Source organism: Salmo salar, chromosome 09 (genome assembly GCF_965601325.2).
Source record: "Salmo salar chromosome 09, fSalSal1, whole genome shotgun sequence".
NCBI lineage: Eukaryota > Metazoa > Chordata > Actinopteri > Salmoniformes > Salmonidae > Salmo > Salmo salar.
In genome coordinates, this window is record NC_138299.1 from 23,566,844 (window position 1) to 23,592,279 (window position 25,436).

Below are 25,436 nucleotides of genomic sequence, written 5' to 3' on the forward strand. Positions count from 1 at the left end.
ACAGAAGATAGCCCTATTTGGTAAAAGACCAAGTCCATATTACGGCAAGAACAGCTCAAATAAGCAAAGAGAAACGACAGTCCATCATTACTTTAAGACATGAAGGTCAGTCAAATTTCAAGAACTTTGAACGTTTCTTCAAGTGCAGTCGCAAAAACCATCAAGAGCTATGATGAAACTGGCTCTCATGAGGACTGTCACAGGAAAGGAAGACCCGGTTACCTCTTCTGCAGAGGATAAGTTCATTAGAGTTAACTGCACCTCAGATTGCAGCCCAAACAAACGCTTCAGAGAGTTCACGTAACAGACAGTCTCCTCTGAACAGTTGACGTTGAGTGAGTCAGACCTCCATGGTCAAATTTCTGCAAAGAAACCCACTACTAAAAGGACACCAATAAGAAAAAGAGACTTGCTTGGGCCACGAAACACAGGCAATGTCCAAATGTGAGATTTTTGGTTCCAACCGCCATGTCTTTGTGAGACGCAGAGTAGGTGAACGGGTGATCTCAGCATGTGTGGTTCCCACTGAGAAGTATGGAGGAGGCGTGATGTAGGGTGCTTTGCTGGTGATACTGTTGGGGATTTATTTAGAATTCAAGGCACACTTAACCAGCATGGCTACCACAGCATTCTGCAGCGATACAACATCCCATCTGGTTTGCGCTTAGTGGGACTATCATTTGTTTTTCAACAGGACAATGACCCAAAACACACCTCCAGGCTGTGTAAGGGCTATTTGACCAAGAAGGAGAGTGATGGAGTGCTGCATCAGATGACCTGGCCTCCACAATCACCTGACCTCAACCCAAATGAGATGGTTTGGGATGAGTTGGACTGCAGAGTGAAGGAAAAGCAGCCAACAAGTTTTGGTTACTACATGATTCCATATGTGTTATTTCATAGTTTTGATGTCTTCACCATTATTCTACAATGTAGAAAATAGTAAAAATAAAGAAAAACCCCTGAATGAGTAGGTGTGTCCAAACCTTTTTGACTGGTAATGTACATCGAAACATATGAACTCTTGTTGATGAACTAAAGGGTGAAACATGTTGAAACATACCTGTGAGCTCAACTGGTTCTGCAGAGTCTCAATCTGGGCCTGAAGGCCACTGTTTTCCCTTAGGAGATCCTGTCAGGATTAAAAGGACGTTATGTTCAGTGCATAGCAGAATATGAAAAATACAAATACTAAAATAATTCAAATATTTGGCCCATTTCAGTCTCTCAACTAAAACAGTTTCCCTTTAACTACTTCTCTCCCTCGTTTCCAAATGGTTTGAGTGTGAAGTCCTGTTTATACGTGGCACAATAACTTTAACATCCAAGTTTAACTGTCAACCATTGGTGAATGTAAACACTAGGGAATGTGTTATTGTTATACACATCACATCTGTCATTACAACAATAAGGGCTGTGTTCCCCTACCTGGACCTGCGCTGAGTTGTCAGCCAGGCTGTGCTGGGACACCTCCAGCAGCTGCATCACCTTCTGCTCCACCTGGTCCTTGGACACTATGGTGTCGGTCAGGCTGCTGTGCAGCGTCTGGATCTCCTTGTTCTTGTTGCTCATCTCCGTCTCCACCGCCAGCAGCTGGCTCTGCAGCTCTGAGAGAGGAGAGACACCAGACCCAGTCATATCACATTCATCATATGTAACATTTCTTACATATTGGCAATGAGTCGCGCATTAGTTTGCGTTTCAGAGGTCTGTTTATAGAATCTTTGTGAGCACCTTCTTTAGCAGCATGAAGTTTCTCCCTCTCTGCGTTGACGTTGTGGAGGTAGTTCTGGAGCTCGTCCCAGCGGCGCTTAGCTTCCTGCAGTTGAGCCTGGTGATCACGGGACAACACTTGGCACTTTGACAGTGAACATACACTGACACAACCTCTCAGAATCCATCTCACTGTACTGTGGTTATGGTGATGAACACAGGAAAGGCTGACCTGGGTGTCTGTTGCAGGGAAGCAGTGTTCATACTGAGCACAAAGCCTCAAACAGACCCACTTCCTGAGCTAACACAATCCTCCACTTCCCTGTTCTATTACACACCACCCAGACCCCTCCCTTAGGAAGGGTGGACACAGGCCCTCCCATGGTTACAGTGAGAAACCCGAAACAGTCCAGGTCTGACCACGAAGGAGAGATTCCTTTGTGTTTAATCTCTGTGGGGCAGCCTAGTAAACTATGGGCTGAATAAATAACTAAATTAGATGCCCATGTGAGTCATAGCCCCTCCCCTGACAAACCGCATACCTCCAGCTGAGACACATTCTGCTTGTAGTTGACCTCCAGCGACTTCCTCTGGTGCTCCTCCTGCTGCAGCTTGTTGTTGTTCTCCGTCAGCTCTTTCATCAGACCAGAGTACTCAGAGCGCAGCTGGTTCAGCTCCGACGACTGCCTGCCATGCACACCACAACCACTATTACAACCCACACGCTCATCCATGCCGTGCCTCAAAAGCAACTAGTATTCTTACAGTGCAATACAATACCTATCAAAGAACTTAACATCTTTATAATCTAGAAAACAGATGGCTGGGAGGTGGCACTCACTTGCTCTCCATCTGGTTGGTGGCAGAGCTGACTGCATCTCTCAGGATGCCGTTCTCCTGCTGCAGCCTGGCGATCTGACCCTCCAGCTGCTCCCTCAGCTTCTGGAACTACACAACATTGGGAGTCAGTACCACCAAACATACAGCATCAGACAGAAACACTCGTCTATACTGCCTCAGGACTGATGTTGGAGTATAAAGCATGACAGTAAAAAGTGATGGTAGTTGAGGTTTGGCCTGTTTAAGTAAAGGTATCAGAGTGGTGGATGGTGGTCACCTTCATCTGTATGCCCTGGAGCTCTCCCTGGGATTTAGCCTGCATGACATTCAGCTCCTTCTCCAGCGCCCCACGCTGGTCCCTCAGAACAGCCTCCGCCCTCACAGTCTTCTGCTTCTCCTGCTGCAGCTCCTAACAACGGACAGGGCAGAAATGGCAGCGAATCAGCATTGGAATGAAATGGCACCAAGCCACGGCCAGAGTCCACAGGTAATAAACCAGTGATGTAGTCAATGAATATATATTATGGTACCGGTATGGTCGGGTTAAGGTCATCTTATGATTATGTATAGCTGCACCTTGCTGAGCTGCTGGACCTTGTCCTTGGCGATGGAGGCCTCCTCCTGCAGAGTGGTGAGGAGCCGCTCTCTCTCCAGGGATGAGGGGTCAGCCTTCGCTGCAGATTTCTGCCAAGCGTCCAGGGCAGACGGGTTCTTCTCTTTAAGCACAGTGACCACACTGACAGCCTCTGCCTGTGACAGGGCCAGACTTCCCAGGCCCACCAGCAGCTCTTTCAGCTTCACCTCAGAGTTCTCTACAAATACACACACATACAGGCAGAGGATGAACTATGATGTGTTATACAAGTGTTGCATGGCAGCGGAGTGGAATAGAATGATGCAGTTTAAATAGATTTATCAGATGTAATTGTTCATATGTCAGGTTTAAAACATGATATAGTAGCTATATATTGGAGTGTAGGTTACTCACCTTTATCCATCTCATTCTTCTGTTTCTTGACACTTCCCTTAGAGGGCGCATCACCATGGTGGTTAGCAGGACCTGCAGAGTCAGGCTGGATATCATCTACTTGGGCTGAGGGAGACCGAAACACATTGTCATGTTTGGGGCCAGACAAGGCACACAAATTGAGAGTGGGCCCAAGGATTTCATAAATAAATAAATACATTTAAAAAAAAAGGCAGAGTAAGATTTGTTTTGCTTTCTGCTAGCAGCTTTGAACAATGTCTGAACCTGCTCTGACTTTGATTAACCTGCAGTATCAGTAGGTCTACATCATCCTTACCATGCTCAGTCTTCTGCTTCTTGGCAGAGTTCTTCTTCTTGCCACTGGTTGAGGTGGTGGCTGGGGGGGCCGCTCCATCCTGGGCTTTGGTTTCTACCGGCACGGGAACCTCCTTTTTGACTGGAGCTGGAGCTTTATCCACCTTAATCTCTTCTTCCACTAGACAGGAACCAACACAAGGACAATTAGGCTTTAGAGATGGAGGAAAAGAGGATGCCATTATGATGGCCTTGTGATCCATTTGTGTAGAAGGTCCTGCTCACTACTCATACTGGGCTTTAAATAATCTGATTTGATTCGGGAGGATAGATGTGCACTCAGACACTAACGAGTGGCCCCCGTTGCAGACACAGGCAAGCGCATAGTGAACCACATCCTCTTATCCTATGAAAGCCACCCTGGCCTTCTACTCACCAGCCTCTGTCTTCTGCTTCTTCTCCTTCTTCTTCTTGCCAGAGGACTGGGGGGGGGTCTGAGCCTGGGCTGGGGGCTGAGGGTCAGGCTGGGCTATGGGGGGACTGGGTTTAGCCACTGGGGCAGGGGGCTCTGCTTTGTGGCCAGCTTGCTTGGAGCCATTCACCGAAGGTATCTCGGCAGGAGGAGCGGCTGCAGCGGCAGCTGCCTTTGCGGCTTTCTTCTCCTTCTTCCTCTCCCTCACCCCTGCAGGGGCCTCGGCTGGCGCTGCCACAGGGGCAGAAACAGGGGTGGGTGGAGCCACAGGGACAGGCTCCTCCTCCTCCTCCTCCTCCGCAGTTGAGCTGCTCACAGCGTCAGCCACGTCAAAGTCTCGCAGGTCTTCCTCAGACTCTCCCCCTTCCCCTCTACTACTGCTCTCTTTCTTCTTGCTCTTTCTCTTATCATTCTTCTTGCGGGTTTCTGGTTTGGAGGGTGGCAGCTTGAGGTCTCGTTTCTGCCTGGCCAGCACCTCGTCATAGGAGGTCTCCTTCATGAAGAGCCAGAAGAAGAGGAAGATGAGGGCGATGACCAGGGATGGGGCCAGGATCACCAGGTACTGAGAGTCATAGATGTCCAGCGCCATTCTGAAGAGAGAGCAAGAATGAGTCTTTGGTATCATGCACGTCATAAACACAGCCAAGAAATAAAATAAAAACGAATGCTGCATAGCTGCAAATATTGAATAGCAAAATAGCTGATCAGTTCATGCCCAAAAGTCCTATACATCTCTTTGTTGACACACATTTTAGATTTTTTTTTTAAAGTTGGTTTAAGTCCAAACTTCAAGGCCAGCCAGACACTGGCACAGCCCCATCCAATGCCAGAGCAGCCCAGTGAAAGGGAAATGGGCTAACGTGAAATGGGGCGGATGGTAGCCTCTAGGTTAGAGCACTGGGGCCAGTACCCGAAAGGTCGCTGGTTTGAATACTGGACCCGCCGAGGTGAAAAATCTGTTACTCTGCCCTTGAGCAAGGCACTTAACCTAGTTCCAGTGGCGCTGTACAATGTGACCCCACTCCCTGTGGGTGTCTCAGTGGGAGTTGGGATAGGCAAAAACACACATTTGCGCACACAAGTGTATAACAGGACATATATAATCACGCCCCAAATTATTATTAAAACAGCTTTGGGTACTTCCAGCCAGCCTGATATGAATGCCAGAAGGCATTCCACCTCGCTCCCAGTGCCACTTCCTCAATACTTTATGGGTTTGATATACTACAGCAGAAAAGCTAATGCCTTTTCCCACACCGCATGAATCGATTTGTAATAAATATAACTCAATTACTTTTTCTAGAGGTTGTCTGCTGAATGAGAGAACCAGCTCTGTGCAGTGAGAATGTATGTGTGTGAGTGAGAGAGAGTGTGGGGTGATAGTGATGATAGTGTGTGTCCTCCCTCACTCGTCTCTGTGATATGATCCTATTAGACTACACTGTCCCGGCCCACAGCCTACCTTCTTTACACACACCACGTTTTCCACAAGTGCATAGAGTAGCCAGCCAAATAGAAAAGTAGCCAGCCAAGCACCCTGGGGGGGTCTGCCAGGGTTATTTAAAAACTTAAATACTACATTTAGATGTATTCAGACCCTTTTACTCAGTACTTTGTTGAAGCACCTTTGGCAGCAATTACAGCCTTGAGTCTTCTTGGGTATGATGCTACAAGCTTGGCACACCTGTATTTTGGGAGTTTCTCCCATTATTCTCTGCAGATCCTCTCAAGCTCGGTCAGGTTGGATGGGGAGCGTCCCTGCACAGCTATTTTCAGGTCTCTCCAGAGATGTTCGATCGAGTTTAAGTCCGGGCTCTGGCTGGGCCACTCAAGGACATTCAGAGACTTGTCCCGATAGCCAAGACAACGCAGGAGTGCCTGTGTGCTTAGGGTCATTGTCCTGTTGGAAGGTGAACCTTCACCCCAGTCTGAGGTCCTGAGTGCTCCAGGCATTTCATCAAGGATCTCTGTACTTTGCTCCGTTCATCTTTGCCTTGATCCTGACTAGTCTCCAAGTCCCTGCCGCTGAAAAACATCCCTACAGTATGATGCTGCCACCACAGGGATGGTGCCAGGTTTCCGACAGACATGACACTTGGCATTCAGGCCAAAGAGTTAAATCTTGCTTTCACCAGACCAGAGAATCTTGTTTCTCATGGTCTGAGTCTTTTAGGTGCCTTTTGGCAAACTCCAAGCGGGCTGCCATGTGCCCTTTACTGAAGAGTGGCTTCCATCTGGCCACACTACCATAAAGGCTTGATTGTTGGAGAGCTGCAGAGATGGTTGTCCTTCTGGAAGATTCTCCCATCTCCACAGAGGAGCTCTGTCAGAGTGACCAAGGCCCTTCTCCCCCGATTGCTCAGTTTGACCAGACGGCCAGCTCTAGGAAGTGTCTTGGAAGTTCCAAACTTCTTCCATTTAAGAATGATGGAGACCACTGTGTTCTTGGGGACCATCAATGCTGCAGAAATGTTTTGGTACCCTTCCCCAGATCTGTGCCTCGACACAATCCTGTCTCGGAGCTCTATGGACAATTTCTTCGACCTCATGGCTTAATATTTGCTCTGACATGCATTGTCAACTGTGGGACATTATATAGACAAGTGTGTGCGTTTCCAAATAATGTCTAATCAATTGAATTTACCACAGGTAGACTCCAATCAAGTTGCAGAAACATCTCAAGGATGATCAATGGAAACAGGATGCACCTGAGCTCAATTTCGAGTCTCATAGCAAAGGGTCTGAATACTTATGCAAATAAGGTATCTGTTTTGTATTTTTAATACATTTGCAAACTTCTAAAAACCAGTTTTTGCTTTGTCATTATGGGGTATTGTGAGGATTTTTTATTTAATCCATTTTAGATTAAGGCTAAAACATTACAAAATGTGGCCCCCCCCCCCCCACACACACACACACACCACACACACACACACACACACACACTAAAAAAAAAGCAAGTGCCATTTAAGATGAATTTATTGAAACCTAATGTCAAATGATTATATTAAGCAACACAATCTTCAAAAATGCAGTAACCTCAAATGGCATAGCGTTGCTTTGTTAATTTAGAAGAAAAGCCGCTGCCATTTCCAGAGCCCTTATCACAGTCAAGACATCTATTTTATAGTAAAAAACGTGTAATATAAAAATAATAAAATGGAACTGAATATTTTTCAAAAGGAAGTTGTGCGTCTGGAACAGTTGTTCTTAAAAAGTGATCATTCAAACCGGGCTCAATTTGGCAAGTTGAAAAAAAAAAAAAAGGTACCAACAAAAATCTGTCTTTTCGATATACAGGCTTTAGATTTAGTTTATTTTACCTGGTTTTTAGAGGTTTCTAACAATTCCACATTGAACACCGCATGGGGATGAATTACGGCCACGACATCCGTTTGGTAAGTAGGCCTACGCTTAAATATGCTCAGTCTTTATCAAACTAATGTTTTCACGTATTTTCAGTGTGGAACCTGTATGTTTAGGGGGGGTTATAGCATAGGCTAATCAATTTGAAAAAGATACAAGTAGTTTGCAAAGTAGCCCAAGAGGAAAATAGACAGGACACACTTATTCCAAAACTGCAGCTCATTGTTGGAACACATTTTCCTACTTCAAAATCAACCAATTTGTGATAGAACGTATCATTTTGCAAAGAATGTAGCTTGTGTATCCCATCAGTTATGCCAGCAGCATACCACCCTGCATCCCACTGCTGGCTTGCTTCTGAAGCTAAGCAGGGTTGGTCCTGGTCAGTCCCTGGATGGGAGACGAGATGCTGCTGGAAGTGTTGACGGAGGGCCAGTAGGAGGTACCCTTTCCTCTGGTCTAAAGATATATATCCCAATGCCCCCGGACATTGCCTTGTGTAGGGTGAGACGCTAAATGGGTGTCCTGACTCTGTGGTCACTAAAGATCCCATGGCACTTATTGTAAGAGTAGGAACACCCCAGTGTCCTGGCTAAATTCCCAATCTGGCACTCATACCATCACCTAATCATCCCCAGTTTACAATTGGCTCATTCATCCCTTCTGTAACTATTCCCCAGGTCGTTGCTGTAAATGAGAATATGTTCCTAGTCAACTTACCTGGTAAAATAAAAGGGATTAAAAAAAAGTTTGATATTTTTTTATAGGCATTTATTTATGTGGGAGCTTGTGGGAGCAGTCGGAACGCAATTGAGTGAATGAGACACGGAGGAGAAAGGGAATTTAGGTAAAAGTTAAATAAATGCTTGGCTTCTTGTTTGTTTTGCCACGCAAATGCACATGTACAAATGGAACACTAGAGTCAAAGCAAGTTGTCTTTAACTTCTTATGGGCAGGTGGGATGGTAGCGTCCCACCTGTCCAACATCCGGTGAAATTGCAGAGCGCGAAATTCAAACTACAGAATTATAAATATTTAACTTTCATAAAATCACAAGTGTAATACATCAAAATAAAGCTTAATTTCTTGTTAATCCAGCCGCTGTGTCAGACTTCAAAAAGGCTTTACGGTGAAAGCACACCATGCGATTATCTGAGGACAGCGCCCTGCATACAAAAGCATGAAAAACATTTCAACCAGGCGGGTCCAAAAGGTCCCAGATACATCACAAATGGTCCTTTGTTCGATAATGTCCTTTATATCCATAAAAACTCAGTTTAGTTGGTGCGCTTCAGTCAATAATCCATCCCAGTTTCCCTCCATCAAAATGCATCCCAAACGTTACTAATAAACTTTTCCAAACAAGTCAAACAACGTTTATAATCAAACCTTAGGTACCCTAATACGTAAATAAACGATCAAATTTAAGACAGAATCGTTATTGTCTTTACCGGAGAAAAATACCAAAGAACGCGCTCTCTTCCACACACTTGGAAACACTACAGACAAAATGGGAGCCACCTAGAAAAACTACAATTTCTGGCTCATTTTTCCAAAAACCAGCATGAAACTCTTTCTAAAGATTGTTGACATCTAGTCGAAGCCCTAGGAAGTACAATCTGGGAGAATTTCGCCTTATAATAAAAGTGACAGCCATTTAAAAACAGTGGTAGGCTGAATTTTTTGGGGGGGATGGTTTGTCCTCGGGGTATCGCCTGCCATATCAGTTGTTATACTCACAGACATAATTTTAACAGTTTTAGAAACTTTAGTGTTTTCTATACAAATCTACAAATTATATGCATATCCTAGCTTCTGGGCCTGAGTAACAGGCAGTTTACTTTGGGCACGCTTTTCATCCGGACGTGAAAACCTCTTGGGTAGGAGGCAGTATTAACATTGGCTCTCAAAACTACCTCCAACTTCCTTCACACTAGACACAGAGCCATAAAAATGGTATTCACGAGTTCATCTTACTCTAGGGAAGTAGATAAAGGGCCTCATTGCCAAAATCACATATTATCCCTTTTAAGTATTCGACGTGGTACAGTGTGGAAATTATAATAAAAGTGCAGGAAATGCAGAAAATAATTGCTTAGAGTTGGATTGAACAGTATAAATGGAGAAAACCCCATTGAAATCACTTATAAATGTAAACTCAGTAAAAAAAGAAACGTCACTTTTTCAGGACCCTGTCTTTCAAAGATAATTCATAAAAATCCAAATAAATTCACAGATCTTCATTGTAAAAGGGTTTAAACACTGTTTCCCATGTTCAATGAACCATAAACAATGAATGAAAATGCACCTGTGGAACAGTCGTTAAGCTTACAGACGGTAGGCAATTACAGGTAATTTCCGGACTATTAAGCACAACCTTAATATAAGCCGCACCCACTGAATTTAAAAATATATATTATTTTGAACATAAATAAGCTGCATGTCTATAAGCCGCAGGTGCCTACCGGTACATTGAAACAAATTAACTTTACACAGGCTTTAACGAAACACGGCTTGTAACAAAAAATAAAAAATTAGCAGTAAGCTTTGTCTTTTTGCACTGAGTCAATTCCTCACGCTGCTGTTTCTTATCATCGACTCATTAAGACCAAGCTCCCGTGCAGCAGCTCTATTTCCTTTTCCAACAGCCAGATCAATCGCCTTCAACTTGAAAGCTGCATCATATGCATTTCTCCGTGTCTTTGCCATGATGAGGGTGACAAAATGACTACCGTAATCAGAATGATGGGAAGTTTGAGAGCGCTCGATTTAATCTAAACAGTAAACAAAAAAGTTGTTTGACCTTAACCCGTTCGGCAATTTCATTGGTCTAATGAAAGCTTCATGCCGCCAAAAAACTGAGCACGTCACAGAATGTGTTTTTTTGAGAAAAAAAAAATTTGAAAGTGGGAAAAATCCATATATTAGCCGCGTCATTGTTTAAGCCGCGAGGTTCAAAGCCTGGTAAAAAAGTTGCGGCTTATAATCTGGAATTTACGGTATATCATATAAAGCATACAGTACATTACACATGTATAGTAGATCATGAATATGATTGTATGGCTGCTACATACAGTAAAAACTCATTCCAGGGTTTTTATTTTTATTATTTTCTACATTGTAGAATAATAGTTAAGACATCAAAACTATCAAATAACACATATGTAATCATGTAGTAACCAAAAAAGTGTTAAAACAAATCAAAATATATATTAGATTCTTCAAAGTAGCCACCCTTTGCCTTGGCATTCTCTCAACCAGCTACATGAGGAATACTTTTCCAAAACTCTTGAAGGAGTTCCCACATATGCTGAGCACTTGTTGGCTGACTTTTCTTGACTCTGCGGTCCAACTCATCCAAAACCATCTCAATTGGGTTGAGTTCGGGTGATTGTGGAGTCCAGGTTATCTGATGCAGCACCATCACTCTCTTTCTTGGTCAAACAGCCCTTACACAGTCTGGAGGTGTGTTGGGTCATTGTCCTGTAGAAAAACAAATAATAGTCCCACTAAGCGCAAACCAGATGGGATGGCGTATTGCTGCAGAATGCTGTGGTAGCCATGTTGGTTAAGTGTGCCTTGAATTCTAAATAAATCACTGACAGTGTCACCAGCAAAGCACCCCCAAACCTCCTCCATGCTTCACGGTGGGAACTACACATGCGGAGATCATCCGTTCACCTACTCTGTGTCTCACAAAGACACGGTGGTTGGAACCAAAAATCTCACATTTGGACTCATCAGATGAAAGGACAGATTTCCACTGGTCTAATTTTCTTGGCCCAAGCAAGTCTCTTCTCCTTATTGGTGTCCTTTAGTAGTGGTTTCTTTGCAGCAATTTGACCGTGAAGGCCTGATTCACGCAGTCTCCTCTGAACAGTTGATGTTGAGATGTGTCTGTTTTGCTATCACAGACTGGAACATGTTCCTGGGATTCTTCCAATGGCATTGATGAGTACGCCACATCAGTCACTTACTTTATCAATAAGTGCATCGAGGACGTCGTCCCCACAGTGACTGTACGTACATACCCCAACCAGAAGCCATGGATTACAGGCAACATTCGCACTGAGCTAAAGGGTAGAGCTGCCGCTTCAAGGTGCGGGACTCTAACCTGGAAGCTTACAAGAAATCCTGCTGTGCCCTGCGACGAACCATCAACAGGCAAAGCGTCAATACAGGGCTAAGATTGAATCATACTACACCGGCTTCGATGCTCGTCTTATGTGGCAGAGCTTACAAACTATTACAGACTACAAAGGGAAGCACAGCCGCGAGCTGCCCAGTGACACGAGCCTACCAGACGAGCTAAATCACTTCTATGCTCGCTTCGAGGCAAGCAACACTGAGGCATGCATGAGAGCATCAGCTGTTCCAGACGACTGTGTGATCACACTCTCCGTAGTCGACGTGAGAAAGACCTTTAAACAGGTCAACATACACAAGGCTGCGCGGCCAGACGGATTACCAGCACGTGTGCTCCGGGCATGTGCTGACCCACTGGCAGGTGTCTTCAAAAAAATTGGAAAGCGGGAAAAATCCATATATTAGCCGCGTCATTGTTTAAGCCGCGAGGTTCAAAGCCTGGGAAAAAAAGTTGCGGCTTATAGTCCGGAATTTACGGTAAGGTAACAGTTATGAAAACTTAGGACACTAAAGAGGCCTTTCTATTGACTCTGAAAAACACCAAAAGAAAGATGCCCAGGGTCCCTGCTCATCTGCGTGAACGTGCCTTAGGCATGCTGCAAGGAGGCATGAGGACTGCAGATGTAGCCAGGGCAATAAATTGCAATGTCCGTACTGTGAGACGCCTAAGACAGCGCTACAGGGAGACAGGACGGACAGCTGATCAAACTCGCAGTGGCAGACCACGTGTAACACCTGCACAGGATCGGAACATCACACCTGCAGGACAGGTACAGGATGGCAACAACACCTGCCCAAGTTACACCAGGAACGCACAATCTCTCCATCAGTGCTCAGACTGTCCGTAATAGGCTAAGAGAGGCTGGACTGAGGGCTTGTAGGCCTGTTGTAAGGCAGGTTCTCACCAGACATCACCGGCAACAACGTCGCCTATAGTCCCAAACCCACCGTTGCTGGACCAGACAGGTCTGGCAAAAAGTGCTCTTCACTGACGAGTCGCGGTTTTGTCTCACCAGGGGTGATGGTCGGATTTGCGTTTATCGTCGAAGGAATGAGCGTTACACCGAGGCCTGTACTCTGGAGCGGGATCGATTTGGAGGTGGAGGGTTCGTCATGGCCTGGGGCGGTGTGTCACAGCATCATCGTACTGAGCTTGTCGTCATTGCAGGCAATCTCAACTCTGTGCGTTACAGGGAAGACATCCTCCTCCCTCATGTGGTACCCTTCCTGCAGGCTCATCCTGACAGGACCCTCCAGCATGACAATTTCCGCTCGGGCAGCCGAGCGGAAATGGAGGAAAACTCACCTCCCTGCGGACCTGGCATCCTTTCACTCCCTCCTCTCTACATTTTCCTCTTCTGTTTCTGCTGCTAAAGCCACTTTCTACCACTCTAAATTCCAAGCATCTGCCTCTAACCCTAGGAAGCTCTTTGCCACCTTCTCCTCCCTCCTGAATCCTCCTCCCCCTCCCTCTCTGCGGATGACTTCGTCAACCATTTTGAAAAGAAGGTCGACGACATCCGATCCTCGTTTTTTAAGTCAAACGACACCGCTGGTCCTGCTCACACTGCCCTACCCTGTGCTTTGACCTCTTTCTCCCCTCTCTCTCCAGATGAAATCTCGCGTCTTGTGACGGCCGCCCGCCCAACAACCTGCCCGCTTGACCCTATCCCCTCCTCTCCTCTCCAGACCATTTCCGGAGACCTTCTCCCTTACCTCACCTCGCTCATCAACTCATCCTTGACCGCTGGCTACGTCCCTTCCGTCTTCAAGAGAGCGAGAGTTGCACCCCTTCTCAAAAAACCTACACTCGATCCCTCCGATGTCAACAACTACAGACCAGTATCCCTTCTTTCTTTTCTCTCCAAAACTCTTGAATGTGCCGTCCTTGGCCAGCTCTCTTGCTATCTCTCGCAGAATGACCTTCTTGATCCAAATCAGTCAGGTTTCAAGACTGGTCACTCAACTGAGACTGCTCTTCTCTGTGTCACGGAGGCTCTCCGCACTGCTAAAGCTAACTCTCTCTCCTCTGCTCTCATCCTTCTAGACCCATCTGCTGCCTTTGATACTGTGAACCACCAGATCCTCCTCTCCACCCTCTCCGAGTTGGGCATCTCCGGCGCGGCCCACGCTTGGATTGCGTCCTACCTGACAGGTCGCTCCTACCAGGTGGTGTGGCGAGAATCTGTCTCCGCACCACGTGGTCTCACCACTGGTGTCCCCCAGGGCTCTGTTCTAGGCCCTCTCCTATTCTCGCTATACACCAAGTCACTTGGCTCTGTCATATCCTCACATGGTCTCTCCTATCATTGCTATGCAGACGACACACAATTAATCTTCTCCTTTCCCCCTTCTGATAACCAGGTGGCGAATCGCATCTCTGCATGTCTGGCAGACATATCAGTGTGGATGACGGATCACCACCTCAAGCTGAACCTCGGCAAGACGGAGCTGCTTTTCCTCCCGGGGAAGGACTGCCCGTTCCATGATCTCGCCATCACGGTTGACAACTCCATTGTGTCCTCCTCCCAGAGTGCTAAGAACCTTGGCGTGACCCTGGACAACACCCTGTCGTTCTCCACTAACATCAAGGCGGTGACCCGATCCTGTAGGTTCATGCTCTACAACATTCGCAGAATACGACCCTGCCTCACACAGGAAGCGGCGCAGGTCCTAATCCAGGCACTTGTCATCTCCCGTCTGGATTACTGCAACTCGCTGTTGGCTGGGCTCCCTGCCTGTGCCATTAAACCCCTACAAGTCATCCAGAAAGCCGCAGCCCGTCAAGTTCTCTCACGTCACCCCGCTCCTCCGCTCTCTCCACTGGCTTCCAGTTGAAGCTCGCATCCGCTACAAGACCATGGTGCTTGCCTATGGAGCCGTGAGGGGAACGGCACCTCCGTACCTTCAGGCTCTGATCAGTCCCTACACCCAAACGAGGGCACTGCGCTCATCCACCGCTGGCCTGCTGGCCCCCCTCTACCTCTGAGGAAGCACAGTTCCCACTCAGCCCAGTCAAAACTGTTCGCTGCTCTGGCACCCCTATGGTGGAACAAGCTCCCTCACGACGCCAGGACAGCGAGTCAATCACCACCTTCCGGAGACACCTGAAACCCCACCTCTTTAAGGAATACCTAGGATAGGATAAAGTAATCCTTCTAATCCCCCCCCCCCAAAAGATTTAGATGCACTATTGTAAAGTGGATGTTCCACTGGATATCATAAGGTGAATGCACCAATTTGTAAGTCGCTCTGGATAAGAGCGTCTGCTAAATGACTGACCTGTTGGGGCTAGGGGGCAGTATTGAGAATTTTGAAAAAAAATGTGCCCATTTTTAACTGCCACCTACACCAACTCAGAAGCTAGGATATGCATATTATATGCGCTATTCGGATATAACGATGGATTATTTTGGACCAAACCAACATTTGTTATTGAAGTAGCAGTCCTGGGAGTGCATTCTGACGAAGACAACAAAAGGTAATGAAACTTTTATAATAGTAAAGCTGATATTGGTGAGTGCTAAACTTGGCGGGTGTCTAAATAGCTAGCCCGTGATGCCTGGGCTATGTACTTAGAATATTGCAAAATGTGCTTTCACCAAAAAGCTATTTTAAAATCGGACATATCGAGTGCATAGAGGAGGTCTGTATCTATAATTCTTAAAATAATTGTTATGCTTTTTGTGAACGTTTATCGTGAGTAATTTAGTAAAATGTTAGCGAATTCCCCGGAAGTTTGCGGGGGGTATGCTAGTTCTGAACGTCACATGCTAATGTAAAAAGCTGGTTTTTGATATAAATATGAACTTGATTGAACAAAACATGCATGTATTGTATAACATAATGTCCTAGGGTTGTCATCTGATGAAGATCATCAAAGGTTAGTGTTGCATTTAGCTGTCTTCTGGGTTTTTGTGACATTATATGCTAGCTTGAAAAATGGGTGTCTGATTATTTCTGGCTTGGTACTCTGCTGACATAATCTAATGTTTTGCTTTCGTTGTAAAGCCTTTTTGAAATCGGACAGTGTGGTTAGATAAAGGAGAGTCTTATCTTTAAAATGCTGTGAAATAGTCATATGTTTGAAAAATTGAAGTTTTTGTATTTTAGAGGAGTTTGTATTTCGCGCCACGCCCATCATTGGATATTGGAGCAGGTGTTCCGCTAGCGGAACGTCTAGATGTAAGAGGTTAATAGATACCACAGTGAGAAAGGATTCATTTCGCAACTCCTACGGCTTCCACTAGATGTCAGCGATCTTTATAAAGTTGTTTGAAGCGTCTATGATGAACAGAGACCGGATGGCAATGAAGAGAAGTTGACCTCCCTGGGATGTCGTCACTTCCTTATTGGCTGCACCTGCGCAATCATGTGATGCGATACATTTTTCAAATACGTTTTTCAAGACACAGGAGAGGTCGGGTTGAAACATTACTGATGTTTCACGTTAAAAATGGCTCTAAAGATTGATGCTAAACAACGTTTGACATGTTTGAACGAACGTAAATAGATTATTTTTTTTACTTTTCGCCGTGACTTCCCCCCCCCCCGCGCTACTTTTTAGTAGCCTACCGAAGCGCTAACAACTTGGAGTTATTTGGACATCAATTATGAACTTTGTTGAAAGAAACCACATTTGTTGTGGACATGGGATTCCTGGAAGTGCCAATGGATGAAGATAATCAAAGGTAAGGGATTATTGACAATAGTCATTTTGATATTACATGGTTACAAGATGGTGCTAACCTGTATAGCCTAGCCTATTGTTCTTAGCACAGCACCCGGTTTATTGCAAATTGTGATTTCCCAGTAAAGTTATTTTGAAATCTGGCAATGCAGTAGCATTTACGAAATGTTAAACTATGAATATTTGAATGACAATATTATAATTTACCAATGTTTTCAAATAGTAATTTTGTAATTTGTAACGTTGTTCACCGGAAGCATTTCAGAGAAGAAAAAAAATCTGAATTTCACCGCTACTGTAAAATGCTGTTTTTGGATATAAATATGAACTTGATGGAACAAAAAATGCATGTATTGTATAACAATGTCCTAGGAGTGTCATCTGATGGAGATTGTCAAAGGTTAGTGCATAATTTTAGCTGGTTTCTGCTTTTGGTGACGCCTGACCTTGAATTGAAAATTGATGTTTGTACTTTTGTGGCTATGTACTGTCCTAACATAATCTAACTTTATGCTTTTGCCGTAAAGTCTCTTTGAAAATCGAACAATGTGGTTAGATTAAGGAGATGTTTATCTTTTAAATTGTGTAAAATAGTTGATTGTTTGAGAAATTGAAATTATTAGATTTTTGATGTTTTGAATTTCCAGCCTTGCTAGCAATCCCGTCTCAGGGTTCATTGCTAACCTGTAGCCCCAACAGGTTAAATGTAAATGTTAAACAATGCCACCAGCCATACTGCTCGTTCTGTGTGTGATTTCCTGCAAGACAGGAATGTCAGTGTTCTGCCATGGCCAGCGAAGAGCCCGGATCTCAATCCCATTGAGCACGTCTGGGACGTGTTGGATCGGAGGGAGAGGGCTAGGGCCATTCCCCCCCAGAAATGTCTGGGAACTTGCAGGTGCCCCGGTGGAAGAGTTGGGTAACATCTCACAGCAAGAACTGGGCAAAGGCTGGCCTGGGGGCGATATACTGCCCGCGGAATCATGCTCAGATCAAAGAAAATGCATTTGATATTCAAATTAAAAGCCCAATGAATACTCGCCTTTGTGTAATGATTTCACTCCCACCGCTTGTGGGACATTTATTTTGAAGGCACGTATAAATAACAACTGCATGAGGACAGACTGACTGACAGGCTGACACACAGTCACAGTTACAAATAGTAGCTAGCTAGAAATTGGGCAAAAATTACCCACCAAGTAGAAGCCAACAATCTCACCCACCTTTGACACTACTAGTCTGTTCCCTATCAGATGACCAGCGGGAGAAGCATACATCGCTGCTGCGTGCTTTGAACTGTGAATTCTCTCCTCGTTTTGATGATTTCAAAGTGTTGGAAAATGACATGCTGTCGTTTCCTCTACATTCACCATCAATGTGGATAACGCTCCCACTGACCTGCAACTTGAGCTTATCGATCTTCAGTCTGATGCAGTGATTGGAGAACTATTCAAAACAATGTCACTGACGAGGTTCTATGTCTCTCTCGATGAACAAAACTTTACAAAGATGAGTCATGCTCAGAAGATGTTTGCACTGTTTGGGTCAAACTATGCATGTTAAGACATTTTCAGTGATGAAATATAACAAGTCAAGGCATAGATCATCTCTTAATGACTCACCTCTCAGCAATCCTGCGCATAGTGACGTCAGAAACTATACTCGACTTTACTGCTCTAGTCAATGCCCATCAGATACTTCCCTCCTCACATGGACTGAGTAGTTTAAATGTAATGTTGAGCTCTCTTTCTTGTTCGGTCTGTGGTGCTGAATGCACAGTGTACTTTTCCCTCCGTGTAGTTCATTGCATGTTTAATAATAAAAATACCTACAAAAAGGAGAACATGGATCTGGTTTATTTCTGTGCATGTTAAAGTAAAATAAGTAACATATCTGGACGTGATTTACTGTAGATATCTGTCAACACAGTCATACACAATGTATAATCCTGTAATATCGTTCTAGCCTGGGATGGCAAAAATATATTCTAATGTGGCCCTCCATAGAAAACAACTGACCAGGCCTGTTATAAAGGGAGAGGGCTCGACAGTGGGCTCATCGGAATAACAAATGAAAACTTGTAAATGAAAAGTAGTTAATATGAAGTGGAAAAAGTAGCCCGCTGAAAATTAGTCTGTAACCAGCTATTTAGCTGACGCTAATGGAAAACACTGACACAGGGTAGACTAGCTACTACAGTTTGTACTTAAAACAATACACAATGAATTAAGCAGTCTATGTTAGCTAGCTGCTATACCATTAGATGAGGGACACAAAAATTGACATCCTGCTGGATTGACCCTCTCCGTGGTTAATCCACTCCCCTTCCTCAATGCACTTGCAGGGTAAGATGACATTCTTAACTTAATACAGAAGTGCTTTGCAAGGGGCAAAAATAATACCAACATGTAAATGTCACATCAGTACTGCAGTTTTGAACCAGCCCGTTATGAGGTTAAAGGAGAAAAGGCTCCTCTTGCCCTGCCAGGCCAGGACACAGCAATATGTCCTCATCAGCCAGCGTAAAGCCTACGCATGTCACCTAGCTCCTACATTGGATGGAGATATCACCAAGGGTTGAATAAAAAGGCCTATATTGTCTGACAGCACAGCCTTGGACACCTGGAATTTAGTAATACGAGTTTGTGGTAGGAAAGGGAACGAAGGAGACCAACAATCGATGCAAACATATTAGGCTCTATTGGTTACAAGAAACCACAAGTGGAGAGACGATAGTGGTAAAAAGAAGAACCATTACAAGGAACTGCCTGTCCAGTGATCATCTGAACAGAGATCGTTTCACTCAGTCAGGCATTGCTTTATTTGTAAGCCACCGAGCGGAAATAAAACATTTCAGCCCTGGGTCATGGTCTAGATTGAAGTGTACTATTATTGTCAAAATTACAAACAGTGCCGCTGACAGTGGCTGACCTGGCAATACCCGCCTGCTCTGAATTCAGATTGGTGTCAGCAATAGCACAGGACTCGGCTCTGTCTAGCAGATACATGCTGGGCCTCTTAGGTAGGCCCTAATTTGGATAAATCAGATTACCCATGATAATACATTTAAGAATAACCTTCTGCTGCAGTGATGCTCTGGGCCTGATCAGAGATTTTAACTGCTGAGGGCCCAAAAAGGCGACTAATTTAGCACGGATAAACACAAAATCTGTGCCAACTGCAAGAAAATGTGCCCATTTTCAGAATGAGCTTGTCACAATACCAACATTTTACTAACAATGTGATACCACGCCAAGAATCAAGATACCAAGTGGTATCGTGATACCACGGGGTCAGACACTTAACATCTCTAAGTAGAAAAACCAGAAAGGACATTTCTCTCAGAGCAATAATGCATATGGGCATTTCCATGTAAAAAGACCAATGAGTACCAACATTTGAAGTCCATCGGAGCATGGCAAATTTGTAGACGGCACAGCTCTCAATATAGTGATGCAGGTCTTTTGATGTTGTACACATGAAATTGTCATTCCGAACTTTATCCACAACATTATAATCCATTTTGTTGCGACTCGAGCGATACTCTCAATTTTATAGGCAACTCCCAAAATAAAGGAAACGAGGGATACAAAGTATATTGAAAGCATGAGGCGGTTCCACACAGGAAGCTCCAGACACTGGAAAAATCTATGCCAAGGCGCATAGAAGCTGTTCTGTTGGCCCAACGCCCTATTAAGACACTATGTTGACATTTCCTTTATTTTGTTCAGGGATCCCATTAGGGCGGGGTGATAGAATTAATTTGAATGTATTAGCACAATGTTTCAAATGCCTGTATTGCTAGTTTCAAGGTTTGTCGGTTTGATCTCCTTGGCTTCTTCTGTGCACCTTCCCACACGCACAAACACCAAATTAACTTTAGATTTTGTTTCTTGCAGTTAAAATATATTTTGGGCCATAATTACACAACTTAACAGACATTTCTGTTTTTCTAAAACAAGAAATGTATTACTTGTAAGTAGTAATGGGTAGATGTCGACCGATTATGATTTTTCAACACCGATACCGATTATTGGAGGACCAAAAAAAGCCGGTGCCGATTAAAATCGGCCATTTTTTTATTCATTTATAATAATGACAATTACAACAATACTGTATGAACACTTATTTTAACTTAATATAACACAAATACTATCAATTTAGCCTCAAATAAATAATGAAACATGTTCAATTGTTTAAATAATGCAAAAACAAAAAGTGTTGGAGAAGAAAGTAAAAGTGCAATATGTGCCATGTAAAAGAGCTAATGTTTAAGTTCCTTGCTCAGAACATGAGAACATATGAAAGCTGGTGGTTCCTTTTATCATCTTCAATATTCCCAGGTAAGAAGTTTTAGGTTGTAGTTATTATAGGACTCTCTCTATACGATTTGTATTTCATATACCTTTGACTATTGGATGTTCTTATAGGCACTTTAGTATTGCCAGTAACAGTATAGCTTCCGTCCCTCTCCTCGCTCCTACCTGGGCTCGAACCAGGAACACATCGACAACAGCCACCCTCGAAGCAGCGTAACCCATGTAGAGCAAGGGGAACAACTACTCCAAGTCTCAGAGCGAGTGGCGTTTGAAACGCTATTAGCGCGCACCCACTAACTAGCTAGCCATTTCACATCAGTTACACCAGCCTAATCTTGGGAGTTGATAGGCTTGAAGTCATAAACAGCGCAATGCTTGAAGAATTGCGAAGAGCTGCTGGCAAAACGCACAAAGGTGCTGTTTGAATGAATGCTTACGAGTCTGCTGCTGCCTACCATCGCTCAGTCAGACTGCTCTATCAAATATCAAATCATAGACTTAATTATAACACACAGAAACACGAGCCTTTGGTCATTAATATGGTCGAATCCAGAAACTATCATTTCGAAAACTAAACGTTTATTATTTCAGTGGAAATACAGAACCGTTCTGTATTTTATCTAACGGGTAGCATCCCTAAGTTTAAATATTGCTGTTACATTGCACAACCTTCAATGTCATAATTATGTACAATTCTGGCAAATTAATTATGGCCTTTGTTAGGAATAAATGGACTTCACACAGTCCGCAATGAGCCAGGCGGCCCAAACTGCTGTATATACCCTGACTGCTTGCAATGAACACTAGAGAAGTGACACAGATTCATGTTAGCAGGCAATATTAACTAAATATGCAGGTTTAAAAATATATACTTGTGTATTGATTTTAAAGAAAGGCATTGATGTTTATGGTTAGGTACATTGGTGCAACGACAGTGCTTTTTTCACAAATGCGCTTGTTAAATCATCACCCGTTTGTCGATGTAGGCTGTGATTCAATGAGAAATTAACAGGCACTGCATCGATTATATGCAACGCAGGACACGTTAGATAAACTAGTAATATCATCAACCATGTGTAGTTAACTAGTGATTATGTTAAGATTGATCGTTTTTTTTATAAAATAAGTTTAATGCTAGCTAGCAACTTACCTTGGCTTCTTGCTGCCCTCGCGTAACAGGTAGTCAGCCTCCCATGCAGGCTCCTCATGGAGTGCAATGTAAGGCAGGTGGTTAGAGTGTTGGACTAGTAACCAGAAGGTTGCAAAAACGAATCCCCCCTGAACAAGGCAGTTAACCCCCGTTCCTGGGCTGTCATTGTGTTCTTAATCTGACTTGCCTAGTTAAATAAAGGTGTAAAAAAAAAAATCTAATAATTTAAAAAAAATTCGGAGACCAAAAATACCCATTGTTATGAAAACTTCAAAATCTGCCCTAATTAAAATTGCCCATTCCGATTAAAATCGGTCGACCTCTAGAAATGGGGTATATTGATACATTTCATTTTTGTGACCTGCGTCTTTTGCATGTTAAAATAAATAATTTAGATACAATAGTCATATCAGAAAAAGTTCTACAACTGAATATCAATAATCAAAAAGTGCCTAACCTGCCACAAAAGTCTGAGTGATATGGCGTATTATTAGTTCAGGGACCTACATTGACATTTTTACAAGGAGAACATGTGCTCCTAAGTAGAAATGTACAAGCACACAAATAAATCTAGGACAGTGGTTCACAAACTTTTTATAGTCCCATACCCCTTCAAAACATTCAACCTCCAGCTGCAGCACCAGGGTCAGCACTCAAATGTTTTTTTTTTGCCATCATTGTAAGCCTGCCACACACACACAAATACATTTATTAAAACATAATGACTGCGAGTTGTCATCACAACCCGGCTCATGGGAAGTTCCAAAGAGCTCTTAAAAGACCAAGGCACAAATAATCAATACTTCTGCTCTTTAACCATCATACATATAAAACCTAATTTGTTCATCAAATTGTGAATAACTCACCACAGGTTAATGAGAAGGGTGTGCTTGAAAGGATGCACATTGTGGCTTGCGAAAGTATTTATCGCATTGGCATTTTTTTCTATTCTGTTGCCTTACAACCTGGAATTAAAATTGATGTTTTGTGTGGTTTGTATCATTTGATTTACACAACATTCCTAACACTTTGAAATATTTGTGAAACAAGAAAAAAGACACAAAAAAACACAAAACTTGAGCGTGCTTAACTATTCACCCTCCCAAAGTCAATATTTTGTAGAGCCACCTTCTGTAGCAATTACAGCTGCAAGTGTCTTGGGGTATGTCTCTATAAGCTTGGCACATCTAGCCGCTGGGATTTTTGCCCATTCTTCAAGGCAAAACTGCTCCAGCTCCTTCAAGTTGGATGGGTTCCGCTGGTGTAGAGCAATCTTTAAGTCATACCACAGATTCTCAATTGGATTGAGGTCTGGGCATTGACTAGGCCATTCCAAGACATTTAAACATTTCCCTTTAATCCACTTGAGTGTTGCTTTAGCAGTATGCTTAGGGTCATTGGCCTGCTGGAAGGTGAATCTCCTTCCCAGTCTCAAATCTCTGGAAGACTGAAACAGGTTTCCCCTCAATTTCCCTGTATTTAGCACCAACCCTTCAATTCTGACCCGTTTCCCAGTCCCTGCCGATGAAAAACTTCCCCACAGCATGATGCTGCCACCACGCTTCACTGTGGGGATGGTGTTCTCAGGGTGAGGTGGTGTTGGGTTTGCGCCAGACATAGCGTTTCCCTTGATGGCCAAAAAGGCTACATTTTAGTCTCATCTAACCAGAGTACCTTCATCCATATGGTTGGGGAGTCTCCCACATGCCTTTTGGCGAACACCAAACGTGTTTGCTTATTTTTTTCTTAAAGCAATGGCTTTTTCTGGCCACTCTTCCGTAAAGCCCAGCTCTGTGGAGTGTACGGCTTAAAGTGGTCCTATGGACAAACACTTCAATCTCTGCTGTGGAGCTTTGCAGCTCCTTCAGGGTTATCTTTGGCCTCTTTGTGATTTGCTGTTTAGGGCAAGTTTCTCCAAAACAAGTGAAACCACAAAAAAAATAAAAGGTGTCCGGAACCTTCTATACCATTTACATCAAAAATTCTAAAAAGAAAACTTCTAATTTAAAATGGCAGTTTTTTCTGCCATTCTCAATCCTAAAAATGACTGAAAAATCTAACAGAATGACTGCAATTGAATAAATCAATGGGAAATCATAGTAGTCACAAACCACAGTTGGGTCACCTGCTACTGTCCTCCCTTCCACTGGCATACTGGTATGTTCAGCTAAACTTTGTTCCTTTTTTTCTGTCTGGTGGTCAACACAAGAGTGTGAAAATTCTTTCTTTCAACCAGCATCCTCACCCACTGAACACCGGACATTCATGGATGTTGAAAAGTAGTTAAGTCCGCCCTGGCCTTTATTTCAATGTCCACAGTCGTAGACTTTGTCTGAACCAATAACAGTTCATGTTTCACAAGTTCGGACAGCACAGTACTGTAGTGTCCAGTAGAGCAGTGGTTCTAGGACACCTGGGGGTACTTGGCCTTTTCACAAGGGGTACTTGACAAGACTCGAGAGACCATAAGCTTACTGGTAAAATGCGCACGAGTGGGTTTTCTGGGCAGAGAGCAATTCAGTTGGTGGTAACAGTAACTGAAAAAGGTTGGGAACCATTGCAGTAGAGCACACTAAAGTAATGTACACTGTATTGACTATACTCTACTGCACTGTAATCTATTGAGCTGTCCAAACAGACATATATGATTGAATAAATTGTGTTCTTGTTAAAATAGCCTGGGTGTCAAATAATACCCAAATATGCAAAGGAGGATATTGCATATTTCTACCATTGTACCTAATCAGGACACATCATCATAAAGAGAACGACATTCATATCCATAATTACGCATTTCTGTGTAGTACAGATCAGGGACCCATGTCTTCATTCTGTTACAGGGTGTTGATCCACTTCACTTACTGTAGTTCAATAACCAAAATAGATGTTTTTCTACCCCAAGGTGTCACGTCACAGCCGACACCCCATTCTTTATGCAGACATCTTTGAATCTTAATTTGGAGTAGATATTTAACAGAGCTTTTGGAAAACTTGGTCACAGTCAGATTTTATCATCCTTCTGGTACCAAACTTCACATCTGCATTGTTCCAAGTAAACGTGTTTTTGGAAAATGTTCAGTCTAAACTTCATGAATTTGCCCCTATTCAAACCCCATAATGGTTAATGTGCCAGTTTCTAGTTGATAAGAAGAGGAAATATTGGCACAAGGTTTTTTGCCACATCTCTTTGTTGAATAAGATTTGCTTATCTGTTGAGTAAAATGAGCTTATTGGATACCTCATTTGAAAGTACTTCATCCATATTGGACATGATACCAGGAGTAAAAGGGCATGATTGGACATAGGACAATGTACTCAATGGAAGAATTCACATTTTGAATACAAGGTCACACAGACACACAAAGAAACCATAATATATATAGGTGCAAAAGCCAACACTGATTAGCAAGGGGCTGGGCCACAAACCCTTTCAGGACCAAACCGGAGCAGCCACCGTA

General features: G+C 43.7%; 1 protein-coding gene across 3 annotated transcripts in view; it reads right to left on the minus strand.

Moving 5' to 3' along the window:
* ktn1 (kinectin 1) overlaps positions 1-25,436 on the minus strand; it is a 41,564-nt gene that overhangs the window by 12,422 nt on the left and 3,706 nt on the right. For all 3 annotated transcript variants that reach the window (XM_045723483.2, XM_045723482.2, XM_014210812.3), the window contains exons 2-11: positions 4,272-4,897; positions 3,858-4,016; positions 3,542-3,646; positions 3,130-3,365; positions 2,831-2,962; positions 2,555-2,661; positions 2,256-2,400; positions 1,735-1,831; positions 1,429-1,607; positions 1,064-1,132 (exon numbers count right to left, since the gene is read on the minus strand). In XM_045723483.2, the coding sequence (XP_045579439.2) occupies positions 1,064-1,132; positions 1,429-1,607; positions 1,735-1,831; positions 2,256-2,400; positions 2,555-2,661; positions 2,831-2,962; positions 3,130-3,365; positions 3,542-3,646; positions 3,858-4,016; positions 4,272-4,896 (1,854 nt within the window). In that variant the 5' untranslated portion in view covers position 4,897. The remainder of the gene's footprint in view (positions 1-1,063; positions 1,133-1,428; positions 1,608-1,734; positions 1,832-2,255; positions 2,401-2,554; positions 2,662-2,830; positions 2,963-3,129; positions 3,366-3,541; positions 3,647-3,857; positions 4,017-4,271; positions 4,898-25,436) is intronic.